Genomic DNA, 24,347 nt, shown 5'->3' on the forward strand with positions numbered 1-24,347 from the left:
TGTGCGTCAGAGTCACATTCATTTAACACGCCTGAATAATTTGATACAACCACTAGTGACACGACCAGTAGCTTGATTTAAGATTTTAATTAGTCTTTTAAATACCAAATTAGGCCCAGGTTTTCTTTTCTATGCCTGAAAGGTAAGAATGTCGTTTATGTTTTTATTTTAGCACTGAAACGAACCCTCACATGTGAGTAGAGAACTTTGAAGTAAAACATGACTTATTTGGAAAAATTACAACAGGGTGTTATATACAAATGTATGTTTTCCGGATAATGGATATTTCTGGGATTTGGATCTCCACTAGAAAATCATGTACACATTAAACAAACCCAATAGTCTGGTATTGCTTCCTATAAGGATTCATTATATATTTGTCTGGTCAAATACAAAGCACTTTATTACATAGAAAAAGGAAATCATTTTTAAAAAATTTCATTATTTGGATACAGTTGAGTCTATCGGAGACGCCCTTTTCCGTAATTTGGAGCTTTCTGAATAATGGGTTTCCTAATAATGGATCCCATACCTTATTAATTAGTAATAATGAATAGTCAACTAGGATGTCTTTTTCTCCCTCTATATAACCATTATTAGTTTTAATGGGTGGGGACCTCCTTGCTTTAGCACCTAGGGGCCAAAGTTGCATTTTAGTGATGGACAAAAAGTGCCTTTACCCTGGACTTCCAAATAAAGAGGGCCCATTGCAGGAATACAGAGTTAAAGGGGTAATTCCATTGAAGTTAACTTTTAGCAACTTTACAATTGGTCTTTATTATTTTTTTTTATAGTTTTTTAATTATTTGCCTTTTTCTTCTGACTCTTTCCAGCTTTCAAATTGGTGTCACTGACTCTATCTAAAAATAGATGCTCTGTAAGTTACAAATGTACTGTTATTGTTACTTTTTATTACTCATCTTTATATTCAGCCCCTCTCCTATTCATATTCCAGACTCTTGTTCAAATCAATGCATGATTTTTAGGGTAATTTGGATCCTAGCAACCAGATTGCTGAAATTGCAAAACTGGAGAGCTAAAAAACGAAATAACTTAAAGACCATGAGATGAAGTAGGAGCGTTATGGTGTATTTTAGTTTTGCAGTTGCGTACAAAAGAGATTCCATTTGTTATCAGGTTGCAAAGGTTGTTATACAAGAGCAAGCAGCATATACGCAGTGCACATATTTACATTACCTTATAGTATGATTTAATGGTATTTTGGTATTATAGTATGATTTAATGGTATTTAATTAATTAATTTTTTATTTTTTGTGGTTTTTGAATTTAGCTTTTTGTTCAGGAGCTCTCCAGTTATGTATTTCACCAACTATTTGGTTGCTAGTGTCCAATTTACCCAAGCAACCAGGTTATTTAAATGAGAGAAAGGAATACTGTATGAATAGGAGAGGACCTGAACTGAAAAATAAGTGATTAAAAGTAAAAATAACAACATTGTACTCTTACAGAGCAATAATCTTTTGGCAGCCAACATCAGTTATCTCCATTTGAAAACTGGAAAGAGGCAGAAGAGGATGGCAAATAATTCAGAAACCATAAGAAATAAAAAATGAAGATTCTAAGAATGGGTCATTCTATAACATACTAAAAGTTAACTGAAAGGTGAACTACCCCTTAAAAAATGGTACAATTGAAACTTTTGTGTGCATTACTTACATAATATTCAAAAGGAACACAGCCCACCAGTCAAGAGTGAAGGTGTATAGCAAAAGACAGGCTATTTCCAGAAATGTGCCTTTAACTGGAATACGTACAGGATTTCATTCTCAGACTGCGGACAGTACCAGACAAAATAAATTTCAGTTGCCTAGATGAATTGCCAGTAAGTGTTGCAGAACAGAAATACTACAGGCATGGGGGTCAAGGGAAGAAATGCTGTCTTCAGTTTGCCTTTATTTTATAATCTATTTTGCCCAACACATTTATTAAAGGGAAAGTTAACCTGTGTGTCTAAAAATATCATACTTCAAGGTGTGCAAATGACAGTAATGGCAGTTCTATATCAATCAGGTGCTACAAGTCAAACATTTCATTATGGCAGTGCTTATGTTATGCTTGCCGGTGTATGTAGGCTATAAGAGCTATGGCTTCCATTTTATCTGGGTTCCAGGTTCATTTAATCCAGTTTATAATGATTTTTAACTTTTCACCAATTGTATTTTGAAACTGGTACCTATTCTTAAAGTATCTCTTGCTAAAAGTATATGAACCATTCTTCTTATTTATTTAATTAATATTTATTGACTCTATTACTCTTTTAATGGCTCTTAAATCAGCTAGGGCTTATGCTATTAAAAAAGTTGAGTCCAGCTGAGAGCATCTGTAGCACAAAAAGAGAATATTATATTGCTTTAGTAAAACTATTTTAAGTACAAGATCTGACTGAAGTTCACAAGGCATCTTAAACATAGCCAGATGATATGTTATACAACAAGGGGTCCCTGCATAAGAGTAAAGCATTCTGTTACATTTAGTTCAGAGAACTGGGACATTTAGGGTCAAGTTTAACCTAGTAACCAGGTTATAGTTTGAAAGGGAGATTAGAATATAAATAGGAGAGGGCTTGAATAGAAATATACAGTAGGGGGCAAATTTACTTAAGGTCGAATATTGAGGGTTAATTTCAAAGTCGAAGGTCGAAGTCGAAAGGTCGAAGTAGCCCATTCGATGGTCGAAGTAGCCAAAAAAAACATTCGTAATTCAACGTTTTTTTCTTGTATTCCTTCACTCGAGCTAAGTAAATGGGCCCCTAGGTAATAAAAAGTATCTATAACAATAAAATTGTAGCCTCACTCAATAGTTTTTTTTTTGGCTGCAGGGGTCAGGGACCCCATTTGAAAGCTGGAAAGAGGCAACAGAAGATTAAAAATTTTAAAAAAAACCTATAACAAAAAATGAAGACCAATAGCAAAGTTATTAAGAATAGGACATTTTGACGTTTTTCTACCTTCTAGTATTCACTTGTACTGAGTAGCAAGAACACTGGGACATGGAAAAGAATAACCACAAGGCAAACATTTTATGATTACTAGATGTTTGAGGTTTGTACAAAGACATGTCAGTACACATCTGCCTAATAAACTTCCATACTTCTTACTTCAAAGGGAACCAAAAGGGAGCAAAGAATCTACCCAAAGTGAACAAATCTTGTATAGACTGTGCTGTACTTCAGAGCTATAACTAGCTATGACTACTGAACATTAGCTACTGGTGAACAAGTTCTTACAAGAATCACCCTCGGATCTGCCCTCAAAAGCCAAGGCATGAAAAACTCAAGAACAATTCCTCCAACCAAGAAGGAATATTTACTAGGCTTGAGTGATATTGCACATTTTATTAAGATTTTCATATCACCTGCAATCTTGTAAGATGAAATGTAGAGTATACATTTGTTGAAACCATAGGGCTCTTTAATAAATGGAATGGGTCAAGCAGTAAGTAGAATGTACACAAAATTAAGCACATATTTGAAATCATGTTTGCTCCTTGCAAGTGCCCAGCTTCCTTTGATAAATTGTATACATCTGCATGGACACAAGGGAACCTTGGAATTACCAGCAGTCTGAACTTGGAGGCAATTCTAGAGTTCACACAACACAATTGGCTTGCTTCATGTGAATGAAGACATTCATGCACAGTAAAAAACCTTATGTTACTACTTTGCATCCATATTGGTGCATTGTGGAAAACTTTCACTGGATGCTGTTTAGCTGTCTAGCTAAAAAAATTACTTGCAGGTACAAAACAAGTAAATGACCACCATGGCTTTTTCCATCTAAATTTTGCACTTTATAAATTGCACTCATAAATGAGCTTTTAAAACACAAAAAAGGGAATTAGTTTAAGTCTCATTTTAAACTGCCCCTGCCACAGAAGTGTGCCTCTTCGTGATCATTTACATGCTACTTGCTGCAGGGGCAGTGCCGCAATCTGCACCTTGCGACACATAAAAAAATCTAGCAAAACGTGTAGAATGCAGCATCAAGGGCCAGCCTTGTCCTTACTGCCTGCTAATCTCTGCCACTCCTAAAAAACAATGCAGATTCATTGGAATTATTAGAGGTGGCAGACAAATTTCAGTCTGAAAACTTTCTCTTGATTGTTTTGGGCCTAAATCCGCCTGTCACCAGTTGCTATTGATGTCAAAGGGAGGCAGCCTAGCAGTGATGATTGGGGCACCATGGCAATAGTGATGGTGATTTTGGCATGAAGCTTCACAGACAATACCTCCCCAATAGGGATGGGCGAATTTCACCCGTTTCGTCAAAAATTTGCCGCCAACGAAATGTCGCAGACGCCAATTAAAGTCTATGGGCGTCAAAAATATTTTGTCGCGCAGCGAAATTGTTTTGACGCACGTCTTTTTTTTTTACGCATGCCGCCATACAAGTCTATAGGCGTAATTTTTTTCGGCGAAACTAGGCGAAAAAATTTGCCCATCCCTACTCCCCAAACAATCAACCAGCACCAAAACCAGTAACGTATACATATACCGAGAAACAACAAATTGTAAGTAAGTAAACAGTATTTAAATATTTGTTTTTCTTTCAACTGATATGTAGGGGGTTATTTACTAAACTCCGTATGCAAAAGTCACGAAAAATCTGACTTTTTTAAAAAAAAAAAAAAAACACACATTTTTCAGAATGTATTAAACCCTGAGGATGGAAAAGTCAGATTCTGAAAATCCGGCATCTTAGACCTGTCGAGGTTGCATATGAGTTAATGGGAGAATCCCAAAGATTTTTGATGTGCGCAGGGTTTCGTGCAATACCCCAAAGTTTTTCTGAGTTTTCGGGGGAAAATTCTGAAACAATCATGATATTCGTGAAAAACGGATGAAAAATGTCCAAAAACCTTGAAAATCAGATTTTTTTTCGACAAAGCAAAATTTCAGGAAAATTCAATAATAAATAAGCGTAAAAAACCGGAGTGAATTTTATCAGAGTTTGTAGCAGAAAATATTGAGATAAATTCGGACTTTGAAAAATAACCCCTGTAATGTTACATTTTTGTTTGATGTCCCCCCCCCAAGGGGGCAGCATCTGTTGTTGCTCACAGTTTGTTTTTGTTTATTTTATTAACATCTGAACTTCTGTACAAATAATTAATTCATATATTAAAATTAACTAGTGCTCACTGTGCAAATGTAACAACAGGAAGCCTTAAGTTATTCACATTTACTGTGAAATTGTTTCATAAACGGAAATGAATTATCAAAATGAAACTAATCTTATCTAGAAATTCTACATGTATAAAATCAAAATAGGTTTATTTGTTTTTCTGGGCAAACTACTCAAAGGCGACTTTGTTCTTTTTCAGGGGTTAGGGAATTCAATCACGCTGGGTGGTCTTGCAGAGTATAAAACAGTATAGAATGTAAAGGAGCAACAGAGAATTGCAAGTATGCATTCATATGAAAGGATATACTCGTGGACCTTAAAACACAAACCCTAATTTAGTCTGTGCTTGCTTCTACAGTTTGAACAATTGGCTTCTCTGTGCAAAGTGGCAATACTGATACATTTTAATCACCACCAAAAAAACTGATGAGAGAAACTGTAGGGGGTAATGTAATCAATGGTCTAAAGTTTGCTACTTGTCTAGCAATGCATAGCAAGTAGCTATGTAGGTAGTATTTACTGTTTACTGCTATCTCATCTGATTGGTTGCTACTAGATGCGCAAACTTTAGACTAATTACATTACCAAGGTTTTCCATTGACAAATCACTGCCTATATTGTAAATTCCTCTTCAATACACCAAATGGTTAAGGCCGATTGGAATACCTAATCAAAATCAAAAACAGCAAATTGTATTTAACTGTACCAGATGAATTCATGGGTTTAATTTTTTTAAGAAGACAGACGGGGGAATATAATTAAAGTCTCAAAGAGCAAAACAATTCGCACCAATAAGAATAAAAATCCACAGCTCGCAATTAGTGATGGGCGAATTTCTCCAGTTTTGGTTTGATGAAAAAGTTGCGGAAAAATCATGAACGATTCATAAAAAAATAAAAAATCTCAAAAATCGGACATTTTTACAAAAAAGCTTGGAAATTGGAAATTGACGACGGTGAATTTTCACTGGGATTCGCAAATTTATTCGCCGGCGGTGAGACGTGGAAATTCACCGCAAATTTGTGCCAGGTGAATTTATTCACCCATCACTACTCGCAATGTAATATTGTTCCTTAAATTGCATTGCGAATTGTAATTGCGCACTCTTAAGAAGTGCTTGAAGGTGTCATAATCTTTTGGAGCAAACATAATGACTTTTTCAGTAAGAAGTTTTATTGCATTGACTGCACATTGGCGCAAATTATAAAATTTGCAAATGGTCTTCCACTGTCGGAGGTGGTCGCTACTAAACAGTTTCCGTGCTCGCAAAAGCTATTTGTTCGTGTAAAGGCATAACTTTTCACCTTGCGAATAGTTTTTCCGTTATACTTTTATTACATTTCCCCGTTAGAGTATTATGTTCCAAATGACAGAAAAGCCTGTATGCAGAAATGCCACTTTCCAAACTTTCTGGATAATAGAACTCATACTTGTTCTATTATGGTAGTTCACGGTATATGGGTACATACAAGTATAACAATGTAACTTACCTGGAAATAATTGCTTTGTTGGGACACTAAGCTTGGCATTTTTCTGAACTCTAAATGCTGTATCTGATCCTCTGGCTGTCCTTCTGTTTGTGCAAAATCCTGCTGTGTTAGATACGCCTTGTGGTAAACTGTGAAATTCTAATTTTCTGAGTACATCAACAGGTCCAGCTGAAAATAAAGGAAAAAACAAATGTTATATTGCAAGGCTTACCAAACCACCAATAAAATGTAATGAAATTGGCCTTGAGATCTGTTTAAGTATAATCTTTATTGCAGGAATTAAACATGTGATTTATATCTTTTATTACTCAGCTAAATTCCTTTATTACATGTTAATAACCCTCCTCTATCCCATTCCCATCAACTAAGTTCCACCTACTGAATGACATTTTGTTTCCAACCCTCCTGTAATCTCTCCCCTTTCCTCCAAGCATCTCTAGTATCTTGGCTTAATTTTGCATCCCTTCACCATGACACCATTCTGCACCAATTCACTTATTTTGCCATTATTCTGAACTATGTTCACCTCTATTCCTCTTAGTAATTGGTCAATTATCTGGGACACTATAGACGAGCATTGCCATTCTAAATTCAGTCATACATTGCTTTATTTTTACTTGTTACCCTTTACTCATTATCCCTAATTACTAGACCATAAAGCCATAAATGTCTCACGAAAATGTGAACCTTATAAGTGTAGAATGTTAAAATGTTCTGCTCATCTAAGAGATTCCCCAGATAAGATTTAATGAGACTCCTTAAATGTCTCGAAGTTCGAGGGTGAAGGACAGCTCAACTAATAAGCAGCCTGTCAGTAAGAATTACTGTTACTGTCAGTTACCATTAAAAAGAAACAGAGCTGGGTGTGACCATTTATACAATGCATTTTCTATTATAATATCCTTATAGTAATGGTTATAGTGCTATGTTATTCTTCATATAAAAGCAAAAGTAGTGTGTCTCTGTAGGTTCCAATATTTCAGGAAAAATTTGCAGGGACACCAGCTGCTGTTTGGCAAACTGAGAGACACATTTATCAAGGGTTGGATTTCAAATTTATGTGAGTTTTTTAAAACTCCTTTAAATTGAAATGTACTAGAAATTCAACTGGGAGGGGGTTATTCATAAAAAAAAACTTGAAAACTCGAATCAAAGTCAAACTGAATTAGACTAAACTTGATTCAAGTTTTTTCTATGAAAAAAAATGGAATGTCAGGAAAGCTACTAAAATGTCCAAATTGGTCCCTGGACCTCTCCCATTGACTTAAGTTGGCCAATGACACATAGATCAAATGATGATTTTCGGACCGTGTATGGAGAGTCCCGACATTTTTTGTCCTACTGAGATCGGTTGATCAGCCAGGTTAAAAGATTTCTGTTGGCTGCCGATCTCTGCATGTATTGGCGATCTGACGATTTTCAGTTTCAGCTTTGTCAGACATAACTTTCGTACCATTACTGTCAGGGGCAGAACATTGTCTGATCTGTTCTTTTACTACTTTATTTGCTCTGAATGGTTAGTGGCAAATCGGGAGATGGGGGAAGTCGAGGATTCGAACAATTGGATCTTTGCATCTATGGCCAGTTTTAAGGTGGCCATAGATGCAAAGATCTGCTCGTTTGGCGATGTTGCCAAACGAGCGGATCTTTCCCCGATATGCCATTAACAGGCATGGCTATATCGGGGGTAATCTGATTGTTCGGCCGTATGGGCGAACAATCAGATTACGATGTGCCATGGGCTCCAGCGGGATCGGTCGGGTCAAAATCAAACCTGACCGATCGACCAAACGACCGATCTCCACTTGGAGACGAAAGACACAAACGATCCGAAAATCGTACGAATCCTCGATTCTTTCGATCGGATCTGTGTGTCTATGGCCATCACATGAACTCGGCAGGTTTTAGGCAGGAAATTGTCAAATTTGAGTTCTTAAAGGGCCAGAGTATGATAAATCGCAAAATCTGAATTTGAATTAAAACTCAAATCAAGTTTGGATAAGTTGAGAGTTTTAACCATAAACAGAAATTAAAAATTCGAATTTGAATTTTCAATTCGACCCTTAATAAATCTGCCCCTTAGTGTGGATATTGTGCTACAACTCTATTAAATAACATTTTGAGATTTACATTTAAAAATAAACTATTTCCTGAACAGTAAATCTCTCCCACTAATATGAAAAAAATATATAACCTATTTAAAATTAATAAATAATTTAATGAGTCAAAATTGGTAAACATATTTTCTATACAAGATTGGCCATAGTAAGCAGAGTATGTATCAAGATAGCCTATATATGAGTCTTCAGTAAGTGCTTTAGTAAAGATTGTAAACTTGGTTTATGTCAGGGAATCCCATTCAGTTTGAGACCAACCAAATGTTCAAAGCCAAAACTAAATGTTAACAACACAATTATAACTAGACATTTACCATTTAAATGTTAGATGATGACAATATTTTGTAATGTATATGAAATGCAAAGCCACACTTTCCTAATGGATTAAGTCTATGTAGAATAAATCCAACAACATAATACTCTTTATATGTGTACTCTACTTTTATTCTGAAAAACCATGACATATATTGGGAACCATTTCTTTCTCCTAAAGGTTTAGACAATGAAGCCAAGAAAGACACAGATAATATAAAAATAACTAACAATGTAAATATATTGCCATAATATGATTTAACGTATAAAACCTAGCTCATAGGGGTAGATGGCTCATTAGAATTCACAGATTAGCCAGACGATGATGAACAGTAGTTTGTTACAACAAGAATCAACATATGAAATGCCGGAAATACAAAATTTTGTACAACCTTCCCTAGTGGTCCCAACAGATAACACCTGTCCAAATTTTAATAGCTGAATTTTCTTCATAAACAAATCCTATCATTTAACATTACAGGGTAGTATTTTAGACTACACTACAAGAGAGGGGAAAAAAGGATCGCATTCCTGAATATAAAGGTGTAATACTGTAAATAGTCTTACAACACTTAAATATGATTATGGAAATCATGTTGTAAAATGAGAAGGCACTGTAGTGGAAAATCAGCTGCTTATTTTTCCACAGCTGGAAAGAAAACACCATTTAAAAATAAATAAGGTTTACAAATTACATTCATGGTATTACTTCTTTAGAAGGTAAATTTCCCTCATTCAGATCAAATCATCCGAATAGGATATTACGTTAAGAGAATGTTTTGATGATGTGAGACTAAATTGTTTCTCAGAGCAAAAATCAGTTATTTGTCTCATCTCATTACAACACCGGAGTATCATCAAGGCACATGTTTTTGTATTACGATTCGGGAAACATTTCCAACTGTCTAGTGAGCTGTTAAACCTCTTTGCTAAATACCTTTTAGTACTGCTACTGTGCTTTGTTAGCCCTATGGGAGAACCCAAGTTTGACAGCAGTTGCAAGCCTATAGTTTTGTAATTTTTCACTGAAGCACCAGCAATTTTTATTTTTTATAATGCCTTTTAAGAAGGGCAAGGTGAAAAAATCTTGAAACACTTTTTTAATGTGGGTTTTATAGCTGAACGCAAGGGTTACTCTAAAAATAACTTAATAATTTATTAATCGGTTTGCCTTCTTAATTTCTTAAATCAGCACCAAGGTCAGTCATGCTAGTCAACACCAACCGACAACAGTCCTGAGGTTCCAAACATACAATAAGATTATATTGATCTAAGGAACAACTCCCTCTGCTTGCAGGACTTGCTCTGACTGAACTCAGCACTTTCAGATGAAGAATATTAAATGCACTGTTTATATTAAAATATTTTTTTGTAAATTGAAGTCCCCTTTTTATTGTTTCATTTTGGAAATCCCTGTCCAACATGTTGGAGCAATACCACTAATGAATGATGCCAATGATCATGAGACACTTTTCTTTCTCTTTCTTTTTTTAAAACTGGCACCAGTACCAGTACCAAAAACAATTTTAAAAATGCCCTGTGACCAAAAAGTTCTAAGGACAGGAAAACATCCCAGAGGCCAATCACCTACTGGAACAAAGCATAATACTGAGGATAACATTACCCATGTCTCAGATCAAAGTGGTGAAATACCATCTACTGTTAAAAAGTGGGTCCTTCATACAAAAAAGAGGCATGAACACAACAAAAAAAAACAATTCTTAATAAACAAAAGTCCAATTAAATTAGACATATAAATGAAAAAATAAATGGATGCTTTTTTATGAATTTCTCTTTTATGGTAGTCGATCATTAAGAAAAAAGTTCATCTTCTGATTCAATTAATGTTCCTGCTCTTTCTGAGTCTTTCTGCATAAGTAAAGTAGTATATAGGTGAGCAGTGGTCATGTTGAGGTGAGAATCACCTCAATGAGATAAAAAAAAGTAGAAGGCAAAGGAGAGCAATTTTGAGAATTTTAGTACAGTCTATAAATGTGCAAAATTCCTAAGCACAATAAATGACAATGGCGAATGTTAGAGGCAATTCCAGATAAGTGTTCTTGGTATCCCACTACCAAACCTCCCTGGTTCACAGGGAAATACAGTATATGTGCTTGACTGATACACTGCAGAATATTACCCATTTATATTAATCCAAGTTCAGTTTATCTTCAAACAAAAGCTTTGCTTGTTTGTAACATATAATGCCTTGTTTCTTGGAGGAAGAAGACTGCTGTGAAGCGTTTGATGTGCTGGGTGAGCAGTAAGGGGTTAGGAGTCGCAAAATGCATTTCTGTCATCTTCCAGAGTTCATGCACAATAAATTAGTCGAGTGTGAGGCACTTCTAAGAACAGACAGGTTTATATGTGCAGAGAATAATATTATTTGATGGTGCAGCTCTGGAAACCAAACATATTCAGTATCTCTAAAACAGACACTCATCATTCTTGGGTAAACTATCAGGTACAGTACCAGTTCCTAATGATTGCCCAGATGTCAGTGGACCCTCAATTATTTGGTCATCTAAACCACTACTGTGGCCTCTGCTTTTTCTGTATGAGAGACAGAAGGACTAATGGAGAAAAAGCAAGAGATTTGACAGTTGACTATGTTTAGTTTAGAGAACACAAATCACAAATTCACACAGACATAAACGTGCTCATATAAGCTGCTGACTCAACATGTAGTCAAAAACTTAATGGCTTGTATAAAGAGCTAAGTGACAGGCCTGCCTGGCAGATTTCTAGCAATAAATTCTGTCTGAGGAGCACATCTATGTGCCAATGTGTGGGCATCACTGTATAATCCGATCATTTGCTCAGGGCCTTGTGGGTGGCCAAATGGAGCCCAGATCTATTTGGTGCCTCTGGATCTGGCTGTGCATGGCCAGTTTTAATAATTTCACTTGGTTCCATAAGCCAACATCTGATTTTCCATATAAAGAAAGCATTATATGAAATTAAATTGTCTAGTTAGATAAACTACTCTTGCAAGTATTTTTCCCAGTTGGTTAGGACTCAGAACTGGCATCCGGTCAGGTAACAACGTTTGTATGTGTCTCATGAATCTAATTTTATAATGCATCAGGATTATAATGGTTGGCCTTGACATGAAACCATTTCCTTATGTTCATAATATAATATATGTGCTACTTTTCACATAATTTTGCAAGCTATTTTCCCCATAAGTATTCCTGCCTCATTCTACTTGTTTCCTCCTAAATAATAGTTAGGAAGGCTGATTTTAAAAATGTCTTCCAGACAGCCTATTAATACATACACAATGTCACATTGTAGATCTTCATCTCAAACTAGAGATTGGGAACATTACATTTATATCAGTGAACGTGACAACGTGGTCTAACTTAACAACCTGGCTTTTAGCAATCACTTCTCTATGTATTCCTTCAACGATTGATCTGCCCATCATCGTTTTTCATTTTTATGAAGGATTGTTATGCCTGAAGGTAAATGAGGTGGATATTTTCAGGACAGAAGAAGTTGCTGCAACATGCTGGTCTGTCCCAATAAATTATCTCTGACAGATGTAGAAACACAGCCATTAATCTGAACCATGAAGGTGCTCCCATGTGTAGGTCTTTCTAGTGATTTATATGCACACAGTGGATTCCTTTTTCTAAGCATGTTCTGAAACCATCTTTTATTGCTGGATCTTGGAGATGCATTATCACAGCAAACAGAAGCCCCATTGTTGCCATTCTATTATTCTGGATACACTGCTACTGAATGTCGAAAACGATTGTGCTTTCCAGGTGATTTGTGTTTCCAAATGTTATTTGTAGCATCTCACAAAGCAGCCTTTTGTGTTTTTTTTATTAGCATACACATATTAGAGTTATTGGTCCAACTCTTAACAAGTTGGTACATTATATAGTAAATGTGAATCTACTCTTAATCTAGGGGGCAGATTTATCAAGGGTCGAATTTCGAGGGTTAAAAAACCCTCAAATTCGACCCTCAAAGTAAAATCCTTCGAATTCGAATATTTTAGCACAAAAGGTTCGATCAAACGATCGAATAAAAATCTTTCGATTGAATGATAGAATCGTTTTTTAATCAAACTATTTTAAGCGATCGAACAAATGATTTTTATTCGATCATAAAAAGTACCCAAAACCTACTATGTACCCATAGGCTAACATTCAATTAGGTAGCTTTTATTTGGCGAAATATTGAGTCGAAGGAATTTTTAAAGAGACAGTACTTCGATTATCAAATGGTCGAACGATTTTTACTTCGAATCGTTCTAATCATTCGATTCGATTGAATTTGACCAATTCGATGGTCAAAGTACCCAAAAAATTACTTAGAAATTTGAATATTTTTGGATTCGAACTATTCACTCGAGCTTAGTAAATCTGCCCCTAAGTCTAACGTTGTCAGTAAAGAATCACTTTTGACCCTGACAAATGCATTTCAAACTGGGGTACTACACCAGGTACAGGTGAAGCAAATGAGTAATGATTTAGGAAATCATTAATCAAATAAATCAGTATGCAGACTATAGATTGAATAGTAACTTATTTTAAATGACAGCAATGGAAAATGTGATGTAATAAAGCAGCAGGTAAAGCAAGCAAGGTAGGAAGGTTGTAATTGATGCAAATCTAATGTATTTTTAGCCAAGGCCAGACCCCCACCACCCCTGAACAATGAACTGGCAAATCAGCATTTTTTTATACCAAGCTGCTAAACTAATGGGGGTGTAGAATGAAGAGGTAAGGTGCAGTATACAAAGTTAGGAAATATAATGAAATAGAGGTAGAAGTGAGGAAATATAACATTCACTCATACGCCATACATTAAAGGGCATGTAAAGTCTAAAATAGAATAAGGCTAGAAATGCTGTATTTTGTATACTAAATATGAACATGAACTTACTGCACCACAAGCCTAATCAAACAAATAATTTATGGTTTCAAAGTTGGCTACAGGGGGTCACCATCGTGTAACTTTGTTAAACATTTTGCAAGACCAAGACTGTGCACATGCTCAGTGTGGTCTGGGCATCTTAGGGATCGTCATAAACAAAGCTGCTTGAGTTCTGCATGGCTGGGAAGTAAGGTGGGGGCTCCCCCTGCTGTTCATAAGTATGATTGTTTCCCTGCTCAGCAGTTAGGGACCATATGACAATTCCTATCCACAGCAGTAAATGAAGGGAGGATTTCACTGCATACAGTCAGGTTTCTTATAAAAACGGTACACATTTTTTAATTATATTAAGTATATTGGAGATAGGTTTCTTTTTTACCAAAGAAAGTAAAAATGGTATTTTATTTTTTTGCCTTTACATGCCCTTTAATGAAGAGATTAATGAGAGAAGTCATGGCAGCAATTATTATCAACACAGGCATCTTGAAAGTAAAGTAGATATTAGTCACGCTTTGAGTTTTATGACAATATAAAAACATAATCTCCATTGGCCCTACGCATTTCGTGCCCCCCTGGGAAATTAATGAATTTAGAATGAATTTTACATTTTTAACTTTATTTTTGGTGGCCCTTGTGGAGTGCCAAATACTCAGCTTTTTGTACTTTGTTGGTTTATCCTCTCCCTAAGCTGAGGGTCTGAGTCTGGACGACCTGTTCCATATGGTGAGTGATCAACATATATTGTGTCCTATGTCCCCCTTTTACGGCAGTTTAATAATATAAAAGCATAACTCATATATAAGTGCAGTGGAAGCAACAACAACACCTATAAGAGTTGGTGTATTCCTTGTCTTATATCCTTGTAACTTCTAAACAGAAGCATGCCACAATATATTTGTTATTTACAACTATTGTTTCAGGATGCTAGAGATTGCAGTTCAGCAACAGCTAGACAACTATAGTTTATACAACGCTGTTATACACCCATTAATTTTTGTTATGGCAAATTATCCCTTATATTATACAGTACATCAAGTGGTGTCACAACTGTGGTATAACAATGTAATAAAAGAAGACCATACAGGAAATAATTTGCCTCTATTGTATAGTTGCAATTCACCATTGAGTACCATGAACAGTTGTCAACAGCAAAAGCAACCTGTGGAGCTGAGAATGCCCACACATAAGTCATTATACCATTCATGACTTGCCTTAGTGGATAATAAAAACTCTGTTCTCTTAAGGTAGTCATATGTGGGTTGATAATGTCATAAATATATACATAGCCACCTTTACATTTTTACTCAACTTGGGCAAACTACCCGACCATTCGTAACAGCATGAACTTAAAGAGAGCCACAGAGGTGCGTTTTCTCTTCATTTACATTTCAGTTTTCCTGACCAGCCAATTAAATATTTCTCTTGGGGTCGAAAATCCTCAATCCAACAAGATTGCAGGATTATCGGTAGGAAGTTCAAAAAAACCGCCCTACCAGAGCTAAACCTGTACGGCCATCTTTAGTGCTATATGTAATAAACACCTCACTGAACCACTATTCATTGTAAGAGCAGAAATCAGAAACAATTGACACATTCCCACCTGGGCAGTAACCTATAACAACCAATCAGTGATCAGCTTTTTTCAGACAGCTGTGGGAGGAAAAATGAAAGGAAACATTTTATTGGTATCCATTGGTTACTGCCCAAGGGCAAATTTGCCCAGTGTTTTTGAATGAGCGGTTAGATGTGTGTGGGTGGAAGCTCAGGTTGCAGGTGTTGATCCAGGCTTGTCTAGGCCTCTGTAGATCTTTAACACAGATTGTGTATTCTGTATTTAGACTATAAATTAAGCCCTTGAATGTACAATATACTGAAAATGTATTTATTTTTCAAACCTGGCCCTAATAACTGTGGACAGGCAAGTAGTATATGTCAGTCATTTGCTGACAGATGCAAGAAGTAACTTTCAATGGGGATTGGACAGACAGCAGACAAGCTGAATAACTCCACTGCTTCAACTGTGGCTGATACAGTTGCCAATCTGACAATCTTCCTCTACTGGTACATGAATAGGAAAATGTTGCTGTTAATTTGTCACAGTCTCAGTTGAATCTCACAAATCAGTTCTAGTAACCCATAGCAACCAATCAGTGATTAGCTTTCTTTCAGTTAGCTGCAGGTTGAACACTGAAAGCAATCATCTGATTGTTGCCATGGGTTACTACCCAGGAGCAAATTTGCCCAATGTTTATAAATGAGTTCCAATTGTGTTATAATATTATGGGTGAATTCAAGGTATCTGTATAAGCTGTTAAATGACTTGCATTTGCTGAATTACTTTCTATAGACAGTTATTGAACAGAACATATTGTAATCAGAAATAGATGGTGCTGTTTTTATAGTTGTTAAAGAAAAATGTATAAGAAACGTAATATGATAACTCCTACTTAAACGGGTCAGTACTGTCTGGTCCTTAGGCCAATATGTTATTGTCTATACAATGAAAAAACCGTTAGGACAGAGTGGGTGTTTGTGTTCTTATATATTGTTATCCTAAGACAGTGTCTATTTTATTTATTTGATTGACCCTTTAGCATTTGATGGGGCCTGTTACTACTAAGATGTAAACTTCCATCCCTCAAAGAGATACTGACACCTGAAATGTATTCTTTTTTTTACATCTATCATAACATTGTGTTGTAAGTTTGCCATAAAAGTATTTGCCCAATGCTTTTACATTACCTGTCTGATGCCTTATGTTCCTGTATGAGGGGGCTGCCATATTTGTGCAGCAGGAGTCCATTAGCAATAGAATCTCTAACTGACAGGTCGGGAAAGGACAGTCAGGTTGGCAAAACAGTCAGGTTTAGGAAATACAAGTAACAATTACTTACAAAAGCAGCTCTATCAGCAAAAAACAGTCAAATTTTAATGTAAATTGAAGAATATTTTTCAGTGTCAGTATCACTTTAAGATCTGAATTATTGGTCTGACAATAAACTACTGAATGTAAGACAATGGGCCAGTGTTACCAAGATAAAGACATGTTGGATGAATTAGCCGATTGGTGTGATCCATAATATGCAAGATTATTTATACCACTCCAGTGCTAAAAAAGGTCTTCTTGCTGAATCAGTTGGGAATGTCTATATTTTCTTTCTCTTAGATTTCATAGATCACTGTTTTCCCATGTAATGCCTAGACACAGCAAATGGACAGACATATGGGGAGGTGACTGAGAAGAGTTTTTCTTTCTACAGTGGGCATAATATGTCCTGTGGTACCTTTAAGATGCAATAGATACTGCATATAGTAATACTTTATGAAGCCCTAACTTGCTAGCAGCACAGCACAGGAAGCGGAATAAGGATGGACGTTGCACTAAACAGAGAAATACTGACACACAGGAACATATGGCCCTGCAGTTTGATTTAGTAGCCTTCCTGTCAATGCCAATAAAAATGTTTTATTAGACCCAAAGGTGTCATTAGAAATAACTGGGTGCCACAGCAAAATGATTTTAGGTCTCAGCAAAACTTGAACACATAAACACACAAACATAAAGTAAAATTCCACATCAGTCAAGGCACATCTTGCCCCCCAGCAACCACAAGGTCTGCTTGTATTTGTCTCTATATTTGTACCTATATATCAGTGTCTGTTCTGTTTTTTTAACTTGAGGACAGATGTCTCTCTGCATTCTCCATTTCCTTTTTCACAGGACAGCATGGGATCCAGAACTTGTCCAAATTCTAGCACACTTCTATTCTATTCAGCCAAACTGAATCCAAACCCAAACCCTAAAATTCATGTGACTTTAAAGCACTGGGCAACTGAATGCAAACATTTTTGATTCACATATAATGTAATTTTTTTGGTTTTTCTCATGTAAATATGCAAATTATGGGTTGGATTCGGTTCAGAATACTAGCCAAATCTTTTATGAAGGATTAGGTAGTTTTAAAACTGGTGAAGTAAAACTGGGTGAAGAGTTTCACCACCAAAAACAAACAGGCCTTGGCTGTAAATGTCAGAACTGTTTCTTCACACTGGGTGACCAGGATTCAGGGGCCAAATCTGTTTCAAGTGGGAGGTCACTCTGAAAATACTTTACAGTTGGCCACAAGAAAAACATTCTGCAAAGGTCACCACAACTCAAACTATCATTGCAAACATTTTGTGAAATCTGCAGTGGGCTGCAATATTTCTCAGCAGCTTGCAGGCTGCTTAAAACATTGATATATTTACAATGAAGTCTTCATTAAAGTGTCAGTTTTTATGAATAGTTTTTTTTTTTCAGGGGGGGAGGAATAGAGGTAAAAAAAAAGTTTTCTGCTTTTGGAGCAGGCATGAGGAATGCTCAATCTGCAGGGCTGAATCAATGGGTCTCACTGAGAATTCAGCTCAAAGGGACATTCTGAAAATCCACATAGCTTTCATACTTCTGTGTCAGTTACAAGTCAGAGGTGCAAGGAACCTTAAACACGCCCCTCAGCCATGAAAGGGGAGACAGGGAAAGGAGAGAGAGAAAGACTCAAGGCCTGTTCACGCTGTTTTCTTAGCAAACCCTCAGTGTCTGTTCCTTCAGACAGAACCATTTCACCTCCTGATCCTTGGGACTCAACACAAACTCTCTACCACCAACCAAATATTTCTCATCTCTTGAAAGGTTTATTTAATCATTTTGTTTCATTCTGGGCTGATTCATACCTAAACAAAGTATCAATTCTCTGCTTTTTTTGTAACATTTTTAACATTTTTAGTGCCCTTTTATTCTGAAAGTAGATCTCTAGCATTTTTATACATAATTATATGGAAATTTCCTTTAGCTTAGCTTGCAGCACTCCATGGTTCGCCCTATTGTATCTCCCAGCATTCCCCCCACAGCTGTTGGCTTTCAGGGGTTGCTGGGAGTTGTAGGTTTCTTGCTCAAGCACTACAGGTTGGACATGCCAGTAGCAGCCATGAGAGTTCTTTACAAAAGAAACCACTGAAATCTGGCTCTACAGCTTTTGGCTTCCAGAGTTTGAGTATCCCAATTTTGGAATAGATCCCAATGTAACTGCCATCAAGGCATTGTTTATCAAGACCAGTGACATAGGCAGAAAAAAAAATCTGTAAAACTTTAAATAGCCTAAACTGTCAGTAATAACCCTAGTGAAGAAGGCTACTTATCCTAACAGTATGTACAGACCAGCTGTGTTGGCCATTACTTTATTAAACTATAATAAAATAGAAATTGCTTGAGATTTTATTTTGTATCAGTTAAGTCCTAGATGTACACACAAAATGAATCAATTGGGATTTGTATTTCAGTCTTTCAGCATGCTCCTTCATGGTTAGGAGAAGAAGACTTTGATCCTTAAAGTTCTTAAAATCTCTTCTCTATTTAACATTCTTTAGCACTCAAAACAGAAGTTTTTTTTTTTTCTTCACTATGCTAGTCTCATCTGAGCTAGATTATTTTCTGCTTGCCACCACATGTCTGGGATCCTAAGGGGCCTTTTGTGGAAGCCGGCCTACAGAATATCAGTGCTTTAGAGTTGAGTTACACCCAGAAGTCTGGGAACGTGTTGCTTTGCAGCTCTGTAACACTGCTTTGTAGTTTGAACAAAATAGGACTTTATTCCTCTCTGAGGATAGAAAAATATATAGTAGGAATTATATGAAGCAAATCCTACTGTCCCACTATCATACACTAGCCAGAACTGCTCAGTACTTGAAGAAAGGCCTTTAAGATGCAACAGTGAATAGTATGCACTCTGGAATGGGAAAAGAGTAATATATATTACTTACACACTAATAGTACTTAACACCTCTTTCCTAAATGGTACAACAGGGTCACAAAGTACCTTGATAATGTATAAACCAATAAAGCAATCTATAAGCTTAATGAGTGCTAAACAAATTTTCTCTTTAAGTAATGTACCTGGTAGATAGGGAGCATTTTACATTACTTTTCCCCTCTACAGTGATTTCTGTTCAATAAAATTATTGCCTAAGTTGGTATTTCTCTAACAAGCTGCTTTAATGATAGAGGCTGCGGTCTCTTTACGACCGTGCCTGGACTATAAAGTCCCAACATGCAATTACCAACTCCACATCCTACTGAACATTTCTAAAAAAGAGCAGACAAAGCAAATAACAGATTAGATTTCTTAGAGAGGAAAATAAGGATATTGGATATCATGGAAAACGTAAGATTTCTTTGCATATCAACAGAGAGAGAAAGAGAGAGAGAGAAAATAACAGTATGCATGTGTGTTGATTGTGTGATTAAGGACTGAAAATTTCACTTTAGGCTATGGGCTATTCTAATAGGGCCATCAGTGAAAGTCCCATTTCTAATAAGGCTTCATACAACTAATCTGTCCTGTCTGTAATAAATTGAGAGGATTTTTATTTTAGATTCTGTTGCATAAAGAATCCTCAGTTCAACTTTGCCAGTAAAGTACTTGGAGAATGTGTGAAATCAGAAGAAGGCAGGATACAGGCCGTCTGCACATTAGAGTAGTGCTAAAGAGAGCCTTAGGGACACAGTACCTCATTATATCTAAAGCTGCACATAGAAGCTTACTATATGCCTTGGCCCCACTGTAACACAGTTTGCCAGATTCAGTAATATGTAAAATAACTGCCAGACACACTACCGTATGCCTGCCACATGCTCCACTATAACAGGCAACTGAATATGCTGTGCAAAATACTTTCTATCTTGAGGCTCAATATTGTAAAGTTTTCCAGATGCCCAGATGGAGAGTGACCAAAGCACAGACCCACCCAAATGCTCTTTGGACTACTATGTCCCTGCTATAGCTCAGTGATACAGTCTAGCACAAGTCTAAATATAATACTACTAATCCTCCATCTGGTTATCCAGATGCTTTAATCAGAAGGCCAAGTCTCTCACTGGTGTACAAAGTCCACCTTCTTGTGTGCAAATACTGCAGTCTGCCAAGTACCCCGCTACAAAAAAAAAAAAGCAGGCCTAGTCACGTGACTAATCAAGTCAATACCCCCTTGCTGCACACAGCCAGCTTTTCTTAGGGCACGAATGCACTGTCTGCCCCGCTACAGGACAAAGATGGCCTTGTCATGTCTTTCTTATGTGATCTAACACCCTAATACTGCTTTATTCCAGGTAAATCTTATACGGTATCCAGATATTCTACAAGTTGACACGGTCTGATTCTCTATTTTTCTTTATAACACAATGCACCGCTTCCCTAGCACCTTATGCTCGCCTTGTGCCCCTAAAAACCAACTAAATTCCCCACTACTGAGAGTATTCTGTGTTCTCATGTCCTACTAAAGGACAGTCTGTTAAATATGCCATTACTGAACAAAGCCTGCATTCTCATGTGCCTCTGACCTGAGTTTCTCATATACCGCACACTACTGCTCAAAGAAAGCGCTCACTATAGCAGCCTGATGAATACCCTACCTGTCTGTCATTCTGTGTTCATGAATATACTCTACAAAGCTTGGCAAACATCATGTTGTGGATCCTGAGTAATGCTACATATGCCAATTACCACTGAACTTCCAGTGGCAGCTCCCTGCTATTGAACATCCAGGATTATGCTAAATTCCACGTAACTGTACATAGCCTTCTGCACACACAGGACCTCCCCAGTGTACACAGCTGGCCAAATAACTCATAACAAATACAGAGCCAGACAGAATCGCAGCAATGAGAGATGCAGCCAAAAAGTCCATTACTGCAAAAAAAAAAAAAAAAAAAAGTTCATATAGGATATCCGACCCTTGCACTGAACAAATGACCCCGTGGTGAACAAAGCTTTCAGGATACACAGTATAAACCGCATACCCCATAAGGTAAGGATTTTTAATGAGATTATACAGTAGTATTCATGATCCAAGATCTCCAGATTGCCCAGCACTGTGAACAGGTAAATTGCCCAGTACACTTTATTCAGTTATGGATTGCAGTATACACAACCTGCCATGTATCCTGACCTAAAATATCAAAGAATTACTTTTATATACAGTGATTAAAACCCAGAGATATGCCAATGCTTCCCAGCGTCTACTGGATACAGTGCCCTATTGATTTACCTAGCCTGACAGCTACCCTGTTGCTACCCACAAACTTGTGGATACAGTCTCCTATTCATGCAGTGAGCCAATCAGGTTCCCCACTACTGCCCTGTGATTTTTTGGACACAGTGCCCTATTCATGTAGTGAGCCTTCCACCTAATGCCCAGAGATCCCAGGATACGGAAATGAATTAATAGCATTCCAGCTAAATGCATACGGCATAGACATTTTAAGGTAAATATACCTTATGAAGTCAAGGCAAAGCTACGAATCCTTACTGGGTTACTAAATCACAAGGTTACACCTTGGCTCTCAGAAGGTTCTAAGTTCTTAGAGATGGACCTACTGCTCCTGGATAAGGAAGGCTGAAAAGATGTATTTGCTGCGTTATTACTATCCATAGATCTATTGGACACACTTGATCCATAAAGTCAGACATATTTGGATTTAAGAGAAAAATCAGAAGCTTGATATTGATGGAAGCAATTGAGTGCACCCAGGGAACCCATCCAGCTAATGGCACATGGCTATAAAATCAGGAGTGTACCAATAGATAATTGCTGGGGGGTGGGGTGTCTAAGGGGGTCCGGAAGGCACAGACTAACTTTTATGTTTATGGAAAAAAAAGTATGTAGGTGGAGCCCTAAATAATTATGCTGTAATTTACAGCACAGATGTAAGTGTATTTAGTACACTAGCCTAATATTCCCAAAGCCATTGCCAAAGTGAATCATACCCTGCCTGCTGTTGCACTTGTTCTCTTCCCCAGGATGCGACTCCCCTTTTTGCTTTAGAACTAATCCCCCCCTGCCCCAGGCTGAACAGTGAGGTGGAAGGGTCCGTGTGTCTGGGAGCCTCCCCTCGATCGGACGTGTCTGAATGTGACATCCCATGGGAGGGGGCGGAATTCCGAGCACAGAGGGATCATTAGAGAGGAAGAAATTCCACCCTTCTAGCCCTGTCCATAGACACCTAACGGACCACAGGTTTCAGGAGGCAGCCCTCGTGCTCTGCTCCCACCTCCCTAATGAATAACAGCGCGGAGATGTTTCAGTGTAGCCTCCCAGCTGGAAGCGCTAGTCGTGCCCTTGTGTAGCGATTGTACCGGCAGCCAGTCACTGAAGCCCTCACACCCCGCGCTTCTATTCGCCTATAACAAGCCCTTGTAGCCCTTTCTCTTACATTACAGGGTGTAATTGGGAGGAGGGGGGACAGGAGAGCCCACGAGCAGTCAAAGCTCCTCTAAACTCGCTAACTTTCCAAATGAATGAAACCCTCCAATGAGACTTGCGCGAAGCTGTTTTTTTTTTCTGTAGAACTTTGCCCTGGACTATACCATGCGCCGGGTTTGGGGGGAACCTCTAAATACCACCTCCTTTTTGTAATCTTACCTCCTCTGACCTCTGCAGCTTGAAAAAGGAAAGTCAAAGTGATGAGAACTAAGGAGCTGAGGGATAAATCCCACAACCTCCTTTTCGTTTTCCACCTTGTGCTCCACCTCTCCATGTCCAACTCCACAGACTGGGGATCCCCAGGTGATAAGGAACCTCGGGATTGAAATGAACAGCACCAGCTCCTTGCGAGAGTCCACGGTCACTACACAGCCATAAGGAGGAACAAACCCAATGTGTGGCTGGGGAATGGGGGGGATTAGGGTCTTTTCTTCTTCTTCTTTGCCCAGCTGAGAGGAGTCCTTCCCCAGTCCCCTGCCTACAGACTGAAGAAGGTTTAAGGGCTTTAATCAAAATGCAAAGCTCCCTTTCTCCTCCTAAAGTCCCACCGTCAGAGGGCTGGCCTAAGACCCCACTCCTGGCTCCTCTAGCCTTCACTTGCCAGCAAATGGTATTCACTTTCCAAAAACCCAGGACCCTCCCCAAAGAAAAGAATCCTCAGGTTGGTCCGCCTTCCCATCCCACCCTCCCAAAATAGAGGGGCAGCTATATTTGTTCAGCGGTTTTTATCATGGGAGGAATGGGGAGAGAGTGACAGCTCCAAGTAGCGGCCAGTTGCTCTGCACAATGGCACCTTCTGTGTCGCACTCGCAACCTGTCCTGTGCTGCTGCCGCTAGCGACTCATAACTCTCTCTCTCTGCTTCTCTGCGCTGCGCTTGCACTGCTGCCGCTCTCATACACTCTCTCTACTCACACACTGGTGTTTATTGGGGTTATACAATGATCTGCCATATGCCAAACATCTGCTGTCTGACTGTCACCTGGCTCCTGAGATAAAATAACTGGTGTTATAGTATGTATATATAATATATAGTCGTATAGACAGTATATAGCAAAAAAGGGAAACTTGCACAACTGATTTTGAAACCAGTAGCAG

The 24,347-nt window shown here is 37.7% G+C and overlaps 1 protein-coding gene across 5 annotated transcripts in view; it reads right to left on the minus strand.

The window, feature by feature from the left end:
- Window positions 1-23,855, minus strand: part of col11a1.L (collagen type XI alpha 1 chain L homeolog) — a 126,370-nt gene extending 102,515 nt beyond the window's left edge. For 2 of the 5 annotated variants that reach the window (XM_041590574.1, XM_041590578.1), the window contains exons 1-2: window positions 23,410-23,854; window positions 6,635-6,802 (exon numbers count right to left, since the gene is read on the minus strand). In XM_041590574.1, coding sequence (XP_041446508.1) covers window positions 6,635-6,802; window positions 23,410-23,524 — 283 coding nt within the window. In that variant the 5' untranslated portion in view covers window positions 23,525-23,854. Of the gene's footprint in view, window positions 1-6,634; window positions 6,803-23,409 lie in introns of all 5 variants that reach the window. The other 3 variants (XM_041590577.1, XM_041590576.1, XM_041590575.1) reach the window with 3 other exon arrangements.
- Window positions 23,856-24,347: the final 492 nt, after the last annotated feature.

This window comes from Xenopus laevis, chromosome 4L (assembly GCF_017654675.1).
Source record: "Xenopus laevis strain J_2021 chromosome 4L, Xenopus_laevis_v10.1, whole genome shotgun sequence".
Taxonomy (NCBI): domain Eukaryota; kingdom Metazoa; phylum Chordata; class Amphibia; order Anura; family Pipidae; genus Xenopus; species Xenopus laevis.